The 12,875-nt window shown below is 44.8% G+C and overlaps 1 protein-coding gene across 1 annotated transcript in view; it reads left to right on the forward strand.

The window, feature by feature from the left end:
- Window positions 1-12,875, forward strand: part of HCN2 (hyperpolarization activated cyclic nucleotide gated potassium and sodium channel 2) — a 96,040-nt gene that overhangs the window by 36,279 nt on the left and 46,886 nt on the right. The window contains 1 exon segment of the mRNA XM_060233488.1: window positions 3,658-4,081. Within this exon segment, the coding sequence (XP_060089471.1) occupies window positions 3,658-4,081 (424 nt within the window).

Genomic DNA, 12,875 nt, shown 5'->3' on the forward strand with positions numbered 1-12,875 from the left:
GCAGCTTCTACACTGATCTGTCTCAGCGCAGGGAGATGCCAAAACAAGCCCAGTTGTGCCGCTTGCTTGTTACGACCTTGTGGGCTGATGGGGAAGGTCGTTGCTATCTCCAGCAGCTTGGGGAAGGAGGAACAGAGTGTGGTGGATGGGGAGGGCAGGGGAAAGGCACACAAACCAGCTCACAAAAAAAAGTTCATGATGAATTTTGGTCAGTTTGTGGTTTGTGAACTGAAGTTCACAGCAGCCTCTCCTGATCTGGAATATTGTTCTCCCCAAGAGCTGGAATTTGAATTCCATGGTAGCTGTGGAGGCTGTCTGGAAGGCTCCAGGTTTAGATGTGGCCTTGGCCATAAGTCAGTCAGTCAGCCTCTCCTTCCCTGAGTCCCCCCCCCCCCCCCAATTTGTAACATGGAACAATACTTACTCACCCTTCTTACATAGATTCAGGTGGGTCACTCTTGTTAGTCTGAACAGAACAAAGTTTGAGTCCAGACAGACAGCTTGAAGACCAACAAAGTCTCATTCTGGGTATAAACTTTTGTGCCTGCACATGAAAGCTTATTAAACTTTGCTGGTCTCAAAGGTGCCATTGGACTCAAATTTTGTTCCATCCCTCGTAGAGTTATTGTAGGGATTGCAATGTGAAGTGAATACTGGAAAGTGATTTACCGTATTTTTCGGTCCATAGGACGCACCGGACCATAAGACGCAGGTGCCTGGCTTGGAGACAAGCGGCGACTCCCTCCGCCCCCACCGCAAACCCAGCACTTCGCAGGGAGCGATCTCGCCGCTTGTCTCCCAGCCAGGCACGCAGGCTCGGGGGAAGCACGCCTGGCTGGGAGACAAGCGGCGAGATCGCTCCCTGCGAAGTGCTGGGTTTGCGATGAGGGCGGAGGGAGCGATCTCGCCGCTTGTCTCCCAGCCAGGCACGCAGGCGCGGGGGAAGCAGGCCTGGCTGGGAGACAAGCGGCGAGACCGCTCCCTGCGAAGTGCTGGGTTGGCGATGGGGGCGGAGGGAGCGATCTCGCCGCTTGTCTCCCAGCCAGGCACGCAGGCGCGGGGGAAGCAGGCCTGGCTGGGAGACAAGCGGCGAGACCGCTCCCTGCGAAGTGCTGGGTTGGCGATGGGGGCGGAGGGAGCGATCTCGCCGCTTGTCTCCCGGGGGCTGCAGGCCCCTCCCCCCTCATCTTTTAGTATTCGGACCATAAGACGCACGCACCTCCCCCCCACTTTTTTTTGGGGGGGGGGAGTGCGTCTTATGGTCCGAAAAATACGGTAATTATTATGGTTTTGAGAGTGCGATGCACATGGAGTGCCTTGAAGCATTGAAAGTGACCTTGGCACCTCAGAGTCTGGGTTCAGGGCCATACCAGCACCCCAGAGCATCCGTCTTATGCCCTTGGAAGTCACCTGCCTTCATCTTTTTACAGATTCCTATTTGGGTGGGGTTTTGGGAGGGGGGGTATATATTTTCATGCCTTTAATTACTTTGCGGTTCTTTTTAAAATTTCTGATCATTTTGGTGGTATTTGTCATCCTTGTCTGTCTTTTCAATATGTAGGTGTGCTGGTTTTTTTAACTGGACAAATTGCCATCAAGGTTCTGTATGCAAAAGTGGCTTATAAACTTTAATGGATTTTTTCCTTATCAAAGATTTCAGGTTTTCACGGCTGGTAACATCATTAGGTTTTGTAGAGTCTTTCGGGATCAAGTGCCATGTTCTACTGGAGAAAGTTTTCCTTCCAGACGTTTCGTTCTCAGCTGCGGAGAACATCCTCAGTGGCGTCGCAGCCGGAGCAGGCGCTCAGACCTTCTTGGCTGCTGTACATTGAGTGAGGCCAGGGCTGCTGGAGAGCTGCTATTTCTAGGCTGGAGGGGGTGTGGTGGAAGGGCAATAGGTTGGGCACGTCCATAAACCTATTGCCCTTTCACCCCCCCCCCTTTCACCACACCCCCTCCAGCCTAGAAATAGCAGCTCTCCAGCAGCCCTGGCCTCACTCAATGCACAGCAGCCAAGAAGGTCAGAGTGCCTGCTCTGGCTGCAAAGCCACTGAGGATGTTCTCCGCAGCTGAGAACGAAACGTCTGGAAGAAAAACTTTCTCCAGTAGAACACGGCACTTGAGCCCGAAAGATTCTACAAACCCTAATGGTTTTTTCCTTGTTCTTTTTTTAGTAGCATCAGTCCAATGACAAGTTCCCAGACCTCATAGCTGCAGAGGAGAGTGGCATTTGTAGACTTCTTGCTAGCTTGGGGGAAGGAGGGATTATCTCCCAGGCTCTAAAAGAAATTCAGATCCTGAGCTTGAACTGGCCTTCAGGCCAGTCTGCACATAGATATTTGCTTCGCACAACTTTATCAGGCTTTGGGGTTTGATTTCTTGATGGCTTGCAGTTAAATTTGAGCATGGGCTCCTCTATGAAGAGCACTGCCATATCCCTCAGTCGCCAATATAGATGTCTGCTGATGATAAATTTGGACCAGTTGTGTTCTCTTTCATTGTTTCAGAGGCAGTCAGCCATGTTGGTCTGTAGCTAAATTCAAGTCCAGGACGTAATTATGATGGATAAAATAGCCTCAAACTTAATGTCACTCACACTTAATACAGTCAGATTCTTCAGTACAAACAGTTTTTTTAGAAAAATTGTACTCCTTTTTGTAATATGTACAAACCCATGAAATGGTTTTATGTAAACTGCCTCAGAAATATATGGATTTTGTCCTTTACCAATTATTAAAATGTATTTTGGGTATATTATAGGCATAAATCACTGTGCAAGTTGGTTTTTAATGTTTTTAACAGTTATTTATATGATAGTTTATTTTGTAAGTCTATTCATCGTATTAATCTACGTATGATATTCATTATATGGTTGCAGTGGTGGTGTTTTTTCCTGTTAAAATAGATAAAAAAAATTAAATTAAAAAAAAAATTCAGCCAGGAGCATCTGAGAAGACCCACAAGAGTTTTGTAGAGTCAAAGCTCCCTTAGTCAGATACAAGTTAGAGAAACAGTTGACTTTTATGGTCTCTCCTCTTATGAGATGCAAGAGGATGACTGGTGCTGAGGTTGCTTTTTCATCACCTGCTGAGTGCAAGTCTCATATTAGAGACCTTTCATTAGAGAGCCAAGATTGCCTGGTTGTCACGGCCATTAGAAATACAAGCTAAGATTTCTGGCAGAAAACCCCCTCTATATTTGGAGAGATCTAAACCAACATTTTTTGAGAAGAAGATATTGGATTTATTGGATTTATATCCCGCCCTCCACTCCAAAGAGTTTCAGAGCGGCTCACGATCTCCTTTACCTTCCTCCCCCACAACAGACACCCTGTGAGGTGGGTGGGGCTGGAGAGGGCTCTCACAGCAGCTGCTCTTTCAAGGACAACCTCTGCCAGAGCTACGGCTGACCCAAGGCCATGCTAGCAGGTGCAAGTGGAGGAGTGGGGAATCAAACCCGGTTCTCCCAGATAAGAGTTGAGGAGGGGGGTGTTTAGTAGAGAGCGTTTACCTAACTCTTTTTTTAAACTCAGGGCAGCTATTTTTTTTCTCTGTGCCTTCACGTTTCTGTAAGTAAATAATGTAAACCTTGGTACCTCAGTTGGTGCTGGATTCTCCACTCCGCTGGAGTTCTGAACCTTCTGTGTTCCCTCTGCAGGTTCTATTGGGACTTCACCATGCTCCTCTTCATGGTGGGGAACTTGATCATCATCCCTGTTGGGATCACCTTCTTCAAAGACGAGACCACAGCCCCCTGGATTGTTTTCAATGTGGTGTCTGACACCTTCTTCCTCATGGACCTGGTGATGAACTTCCGGACAGGCATTGTCATTGAGGACAACACCGATATCATCCTGGACCCTGAGAGGATCAAGAAGAAGTACCTGAAGACATGGTTTGTGGTGGACTTTGTCTCTTCTATCCCAGTGGATTATATTTTCCTCATAGTGGAGAAAGGCATTGATTCGGAGGTCTACAAGACGGCCCGGGCTTTGCGCATTGTCCGATTCACCAAGATCTTGAGTCTCCTGCGATTGCTGCGCCTCTCACGGCTCATTCGCTACATCCATCAATGGGAGGAGGTAAGAGGAAATTGAGGAAAATGCAAATGTATCTTCCATATTTTTAAAGTGCAGTTTGTGCTTAAAGGCTTTAAAGTGTTGTTTATCTAGTATGATTTTGTCCTGCTCTTCTTCCAAGGAGCTGAGAGCAAAACACATGTAGTTTTTTGGTAGCCCTGTGAGGTAGACAAGGCTGAGAGAGACTGCCAGACCTGAGGCTACCTGGGAAGTTTCACAGCAGAAGGGGGATTTAACTTGACTCTTCAGTTCCTCACCCAACACTTTGAACCACCGCACCCCACTGGCTGTGTGCATGCACCTAAAACTCTGCACTAATGCAATCTGAAAGTCATTTGGGATTCTTTGGTTCGAATAAATTGTGAATACTTATTTACTTCATTTCTACCCCACCTTTCTTCCCAGCGGGGACCCCAAGTGGCTGACATCACTCTCCTCTCCTCCATTTTACCCTCACAACAGCCCTGTGAGGTGAGCTGAGTCTGTGTGTGGCTGGCTGAACCCAAGGTCACCCAGTGAGCTTCCATGGAAGAAGTGGGGATTCTAACATGGGTCTTCCAGATCCTAATCCAGCACTCAAACCACTACACCACCCTGGCTATCTGCTGAATATTGAGCAAGATATTTTCTTTTTCCATCCTCAGAAAGGAAGGGGAGGGAATAACAGTGCCAGACAGGAACATAATTCCTTTTGCAATGTTCATTTTCATAGTTCTGTTACTGCTGGGGAGAGGGAAAAGATCTGCTTTCAGCATATTTTTGCAACTAGGGGCTGGAAACCTGTTGAAGTTCCTGGGAAGCTGAATTCTGTTCAGCAACATGGATCTTTTCTTGCACCTCTTTGTGTAACTAGCCCTGCAGACTCCGTTCAAGATGTGATAGGCTACAGTCTATCATAAGGTGTGATAGTAAATATTGCTTTTGCTTAGCATGGGTAGATACTGCCTGCGACTGGGGATCTCTCCTCCTTCAGTATGAGGATTGTTAAAGCTGGGAAAGAAGAAATCCCAGCTGCACACAGTTTCCTTGTTTTTATGCTAAAGCTTTTAAGCAGTCACTGCAAGATCTCTTTAATCTCTTCCCGCCCCCCCCCCCCCCATTTTGAATTTGATTCAAATGTTCTGGGGCTTGGAGGAGGAAGCATGATTCCACAGAGCATCAGTCCCAGGGCCACATGGGCACTCCCCTCCCCACCCAAGTCTGGGCCAGCATAGTGGCAGAAGGCTGTGAGCTGGCCCTGCACTGGCCTATAGCCCTGAGCTGGATAGCCCTGGCTAGCCTTATATCGTCAAATCTCCGAAGCTAAGCAGGTCAGCCCTGGTTGGTGCATGGATAGGAGACCTCCAAGGAATACCAGGAGGAATGGCAAACAACTACTGAAACATCTTTTGCCTTAAAAACAAGTCTAGCTTGCCACCTAGTGGTGCGTAACGCTGTAAGAGCTAGAACTTCTGGCTGCCAGACAATCATAGGATCTCCTGGCTATCTACACATTAATTAATTGTTAATTAACTGGCCCATCTGCCCAGCAAGACAAATCCTAGTAGTCGTAATACTGGCTAGTTTGCCCCTGTTGTGCTGCTTGTTTTAAACAAGGGGGACAGCATCAAGTTCAACAGGGCACTGAAGTACCATCCTTCAAGCACTGGAGGCCTCGTTCAGCAGTTTCCCTGTTGAAACAAAACACTGAGATCTGGCAAGTTGCTTCTTTAACAAATGAAATCAATGAGACTCCTAAATTCTGTGCCCAGTTCCACATCTTGTGCTCTTTTTCCCTTGTGGCTCCATGGAATGGCACGTTTGGAGAATGTCAAGGGAGAAGAAGAGGAGAAGGAGAAGAAGAAGGAGAAGAGGAAATTGGATACCCTGCCCTTCGGTACCCGAAGGAGTCTCAGAATGGCTTCCAATCTCCTTTTCCTTCCCCTCCCCTGTGGGGTGGGTGGGGCTGAGAGAGCTCTGACAGAAATTGCTCTTGGGGGTGCCTCCATAAGCCTTTCCATCTGCTAAGATCTTTAGAAGAGAATCTGACTTCTCACCATAAAAGGTTGGTTTGTGAAGAAAAGGCTTGGCTTTATAATCCCCAGAAACGTCTCTACAGGAGGATCAGGCAAATGAACATTGCAGCTTTTCCTGACCTCTGCTTATCTGTGGAAGATAAGGGGAAAGTGAATATTTCAAGGCAAGCAAACACTTGGCAGAGGTTGGCTCCAGAATTCCCTTGTTCACTCTGTAAAGTAACAGGAGGAAGGATTTTCTTTGTGTCTGTGGAGAGAGACACAAAATGAAGAGGGGGTGTTATTATTTGGGGTTCCTTAAGGGGGGGCACTCCTCTCTCTGATGTTGTTTAACATCTATATGCACCCCCTCACCCAGCTGGTAAAGAATTTCGGGCTTGGGTGTCATCAGTTTGCAGTTGACACCCAGCTGTAGCTGTTGTTGGTCAGCCACTGTCCCACAACATCTGGCTGAGGGATTAGAAGCCGTAGTGGGCTGGCTGAGGAAGAGCAGGCTGAAGCTGAATCCATCAAAGACCTGCGCCCGTGGGGAGCAGGGTTGGGATCAGAGTGCAGGCTCCTGGCTCTTGAAGGGGCACCATTAACACTGGGCACCACCTGTCAAGAGCCTGGGCATGACACCAGATACCTCTCTTTCAATGTAAAGGTTATGCATATTGCCAAGGTGGCATTTTCCATCTTTGCCAAGTTCGGCAACTGGCTTGGACCTAGTCACAGTGATCCATGCAGTGGTCGCCTCCAGACTATACTACTGTAACTTATTGCTGTCAAACGTCGGAACTTCAAATGAAAACGAACCATTCTGTTTCAAAATAAATTCATTTATTTGAGAACTAGTGGTCTAGGATAGGAGCAGATTGAGTTTGATACATTTCAAGGTTACGCTTGGGGTTTTGTAGGATACATGAAAGAAAACCATAAAACCATTCTCACACTCGTGAGAGACAGTTGTCTGTTCTCACACTCCCTTATCTCTTTCCCAGGGAAGGAACCCTGCTGGTTACCTTGAGGCATACCATCTTCAAAGGCCCCAGTCACTGGCTAGTGCCCAGTGCGAAATTCCTCCCTTGTGGTTAGCAACTGTCCCTTTCTGTTTGAAATGCAGATCTCCCCTCTCATGATTAGTATTAGGAAACAAAATGGCGTTAGTTTGGTCAAGCAAGCATATCTAGCTATAACACAGTTAATGCAAGTTACTTGTGAATAAACAATTTTATTAGTAACATATGGTAGTAGAACTATAACTACAACTTATAAAAAGCTTAATATATATTAAGAAAAAGACCATCATTCTACCCCACATCTTACTTTCTCCCACCCCTCCCCCAATTACTTGACCCCCGCCAGTGTTATTTTCTTTAAAAAAACAGATATTAAAGGTACCCTTAACTATCAAGAAAAAAAAACGAAACAAAAAAGAAACATAGGGAAGAAGAACCCCCTTCAAGAATTGTATTGTTATCTTAAAAATCTTAATCCTCAAAAATTGTCCAATGTCCTTTTATTTTCCACTCTTTCTCTACATATCTTCTGAATTTCTTCCACTCTTGGTTAAAAAGTTCTAAATCACAGTCTCTTAATTTTCTTGTTAATTTGTCCATTTCACTCCATGACATAACTTTCATAATCCAGTCCCATTTTTCTGGTATTTTTTCTTGCTTCCACAACTGCGCATACAATGTCCTAGCAGCTGAGAGCAAGTACCATATTAATGTTCTATCTTCTTTTGGAAATTTTTCCATTTGTAATCCCAGCAGAAAAGTCTCTGCCTCTTTATTGAATTCATATCCCAGGATCTTAGATATCTCTTGTTGAATCATTTGCCAAAACATTTTAGCTCTTTCACAAGTCCACCACATATGGTAGAAAGAACCTTCATGCTTTTTACATTTCCAGCACCTATCTGGCATCTTATTGTTCATCTTTGCTAATTTTTTTGGAGTCATATACCATCTATACATCATCTTAAAACAGTTCTCTTTAATACTATGACATGTTGCGAGTTTCATGGAATTTTTCCACAGATATTCCCAAGATTCCATCTTTATTTCTTTATTTACATTAATTGCCCATTTTATCATTTGAGATTTCACTACTTCATCTTCTGTAGCCCATTGTAATAGTAATTTGTACACTTTTGAAATTAATTTCTCATTATCTCCAAGCAGAACTCTTTCCATTTCTGTTTGTTCTTTCCTTATTCCTTCAGCTTTGATATCATTCTCCATCAAACTTTTTATTTGTTGCATTTGAAACCAATCATATTTATAGTTTAGTTCTTCTGCAGTTTTCAATTCTATTTTCCCGCTTTGTATTTTTAGTAACTGGTTGTATGATAGTTGTTTTTCCTTGACTGTTTTGGCCGTTAACTTTATCACTTCAGCCGGCACTATCCATAAAGGTCTCCTCTCATCACCATATTTCTTGTACTTTATCCACACATTTAATAAGCTACTCCTTATATAATGGTGAGAGAAAAGACCGTCCATCTTCTTTTTTCCATAGTACAAATATGCATGCCAGCCGAATTTTTTTCCATGGCCTTCTAACATTAGAAGTTTTTTATTTAATAACGTTATCCATTCTTTTAACCATACTAAACAAATTGCTTCATGATACAGTTTCAAATCTGGTAATTGGAATCCACCTCTCTCTTTCGCATCTATCAGGACTTTCATTTTAATTCTAGGTTTCCTCCCGGCCCACACGAATTCCGAAATTTTTCTTCGCCATTTATCAAATTGCTTAGCATCTTTCACAATGGGGATGGTTTGAAACAGATACATAATCCTTGGTAAAATATTCATTTTTACTGCAGCTATTCTACCCAACAGTGACAAATTGAGCTTGTTCCACTTTAGCATATCTTCTTCTATTTTACGCCATAGCTTTTCATAATTGTTCTTAAACAAATCAATATTTTTCATTGTTATCTCTACCCCTAGGTATTTTACCTTAGAGGTAACTTCACAACCCGTTAGTCTTTGTAGTTCTTGTTGTCTATTTTTCTGCATATTCTTACATAAGATTTTTGATTTTTCTTTGTTTATATAAAGTCCCGCCAACTCCCCAAACTCTTGTATTCTCATTAACAACAAAGGTGTAACTTGTAAAGGATTTTCATTTATAAACATTATATCATCTGCAAATGCTCTGTATTTATAGGTAAATCCTTTTATTTGTAGTCCTTCTAAATCTTTTTCTTCTTGAATCTGCATTAGTAAAATTTCAAGAGTCATTATAAACAGCAATGGCGAAAGCGGGCAGCCTTGTCTGGTACCTTTACTAATTTTCATTTCATCTGTAAGATCTGCGTTGATGCACAGCCTTGCACTTTGTTCAGAATATATTGCCTTTATCATTCTTATAAAACTTTCTCCAAGCTCCATTTTTTCCATCACTGCAAACATAAAGTCCCAATTTAAATTGTCAAATGCTTTTTCTGCATCCGCAAAGAATAGCGCTACTTCCTTTTCTGGATGTCTTTCATAATATTCTACAATATTTACAACAGTTCTAATATTGTCTCTTAACACAGTTAATGCAAGTTACGATGTCTGACAGTTGCATTCTGGCCTACCCTTGAGACTGACCTGGAAGAGCATTGCAGTCTACTAGTAACAACTTTCTAATGATCCCTGTCCCTAAGGAGGTTTGGCTGTTCTCGACCAGGGCCGGGGGCCTTCATGGACCTGGCTCCAGCCTGATGGAACTTTCTGCCAGTTAACATCAGGGCCCTGAGGGATCTTAGGCAATGCCACGTGGCCTGTAGGGCAGAGATGTTCTGCCAGTTTTTTGGATGAGGTCAGCGACGGTTTGCTGTCCGGCTGGCACCTTCCATTTTTGACCCTCCCCAGATACTTAGTAAGTTTTCTCCCTCCACCCCAGTGATGTCCTGGTAATCCACAAATGTAGATTAAAAACCCATAGGGCGTTATCTGGGCTTTTGAATGATTTTTTAAAAATCGGAATTGTTATGTTGGTTTTTAAACTCGTACATTGTCCAGAGCCCAGTGTAAGCCAGGATGGGCGATTAATCAAGTAATCATCCATCATGGTTATCATCATCATCATCTTGCAGTTTGGGCTTGATTGGAGTTCATTTCATGTAATGATTTGAGGGTCAAACTAGGATCTGGTGAATCCACCCACTTCCATGATCCTCCTTCTGCCTGATTTATGTAAGAGAGAGCCAAGCGGACGGAGCCCCTTGGAAGAAGGAGTTGGATAAAATCATGGCTCGTCAGAATTGCTTCTGTGCCAGAGCTGCTGGCAAGTGAAAGAGCCAGTTTGGTGTAGCGGTTAAGTGCGCAGACTCTTAATTTGGGAGAACCTGGTTTGATTCCCCTCTTTTCCTCCACCTGCACCTTCTAATGCAACCATAGGTCAGCCACGGTTCTCTCAGAGCTGTTCTCTCAAGAGCAGTTCTCTCAGAGCTCTCTCAGCCCGACCTCCCAGGATGTCTGTTGTGGGGAGAGGAAGGGAGGGAAATTGTAAGCCATGCTGAGACTCCGAGTGAAGGGGAGTAGCATATAAATCATCTTCTCCTTCAAGTGCCAAGAGCCCTGGAATTTATGCTTCTTGGTTTCCTCTTTGGACAGAGGGATTGTCATTGCCTGCATTAGTGACGTTTTCTGCTTGGGCTCTGGTGCAGGGCATCGAGGCCAGGGAACTGTCGCTGTGTGTGCCAAGAGGGCAGAGGTGTTGCTTTTTGGCCCCCGTCCCTGTCTCTGGGAGGGTGAAGCGGGGCCTCCATTGATTCCCTGGCTGCTTTCAGACTTGCGTGCAGCTCTGACTCCACTCTCAGTCAAGTTGCCTCGTCCCTCTCCCACAGTGCTGGAAAAGTTTTTGCAGTGCAGACTTCGACTCTGGAGGTCACCAAGGCAGGAGCCGGAGGGTCTCTTCTCTTTGACAACTTTTTTTTCTCCTGTTCCTCCCCCTTCCCAAAGTGCTGAGCATCCCCTTCAATTTGATGCAATTATGTTCTTACATCCTCCCATCCAACTGTAACCAGCAGCATTGGCTCATTTTTGTCTCTCCCTCTCCTATTTTCTTCTTTCCTGCTGTTAGTTTTAAATTTCAGGCTCCATGGGAGCAGAACCAGTTCTATTTTTGGCTTATGAAATCGATGACTGTATATGATGGCGATGTAAATGACTAAGATGGATGGCTGCTGGTTTTTTTAAAAGTGAAAGCCAACGTGTTGTGCTGGTAATCTTGTCAGACTACAGTCTTGGGGATCTGGGTTCAAGCCCCCCCCCCTGCTATGAAGCTAGCGGGATAACCTTGGGCCAGTCACTTTCTCTTACCACAAACTTTCACAAGACTATTATGAGGATGCAATCAGGAAAGGAGAACCATGGCCTCCCTCTCAGTAGAGGTGCTAACTAGACAGAGAACCTTATACCTTGAATAATAATAATAATAATAATAATATATTGGATTTCTATCCCGCCCTCCACTCCGAAGAGTCTCAGAGCGGCTCACAATCTCCTTTACCTTCCTCCCCCGCAACAGACACCCTGTGAGGTAGATGAAGATATTGGATTTATATCCCGCCCTCCACTCTGAAGAGTCTCAGAGCGGCTCACAATCTCCTTTACCTTCCTCCCCCACAACAGACACCCTGTGAGGTAGGTGGGGCTGGAGAGGGCTTTCACAGCAGCTGCCCTTTCAAGGACAACCTCTGCCAGAGCTATGGCTGACCCAAGGCCATGCTAGCAGGTGCAAGTGGAGGAGTAGGGAATCAAACCCGGTTCTCCCAGATAAGAGTCCGCACACTTAACCATTACACCAAACTGGCTCTCCATTACACCAAACTTTGAAAGATGCCACTGGACTCAAACTTTGTTCTGCTGCTTTAGAGCAACACAGTTACCCCCTTGAATCTAGTTAGAGAACCAACTTTGGTAGACCTCTGTGCACAGTTGAATGCATTACAGAGATTGTGCTACCAAAATGTGCGGTACTTTACTCCAAATTCCATTTCTTGTTGGTATCGTGGTGAATATTTGTAATGCTCATAACTCTACTTCAGAGGGCTGTTGTGAACTTCCAAAACCAAGGTTGTAAAATAACTTCTGGAATGTACAGAAGTGAACGATGCCACTTCGCCTGCTTCAAACTGGAGAGCCAGTTTGGTGTAGTGGTTTAGTGTGCGGACTCTTATCTGGGAGAACCGGGTTTGATTCCCCACTCCTCCACTTGCACCTGCTGGAATGGCCTTGGGTCAGCCATAGCTCTGGCAGAAGTTGTCCTTGAAAGGGCAGCTGCTGTGAGAGCCCTCTCAGCCCCACCCACCTCACAGGGTGTCTGTTGTGGGGGAGGAAGGTAAAGGAGATTGTGAGCCGCTCTGAGACTCTTCGGAGTGGAGGGCGGGATATAAATCCAGTATCTTTATCTACCTCACAGGGTGTCTGTAGTGGGGGAGGAGGGGAAAGGAAATTGTGAGCCGCTCTGAGACTCTTCGGAGTGGAGGGCGGGATATAAATCCAATATCATCATCATCATCATCATCATCATCATCATCATCATCATCATCATCATCATCATCATCATCATCATCATCATCATCTTCTTCTTCTTCTTCTTCTTCTTCTTCTTCTTCTTCTTCTTCTTCTTCTTCTTCTTCTTCTTCTTCTTCTTCTTCTTCTTCTTCTTCTTCTTCTTCTTCATCATCATCATCATCATCATCATCATCATCATCATCATCATCATCATCATCATCATCATCATCATCATCATCATCATCATCATCATCATCATCATCATCATCATCATCA

The sequence above is a fragment of the Heteronotia binoei genome, chromosome 2, assembly GCF_032191835.1.
Source record: "Heteronotia binoei isolate CCM8104 ecotype False Entrance Well chromosome 2, APGP_CSIRO_Hbin_v1, whole genome shotgun sequence".
NCBI lineage: Eukaryota > Metazoa > Chordata > Lepidosauria > Squamata > Gekkonidae > Heteronotia > Heteronotia binoei.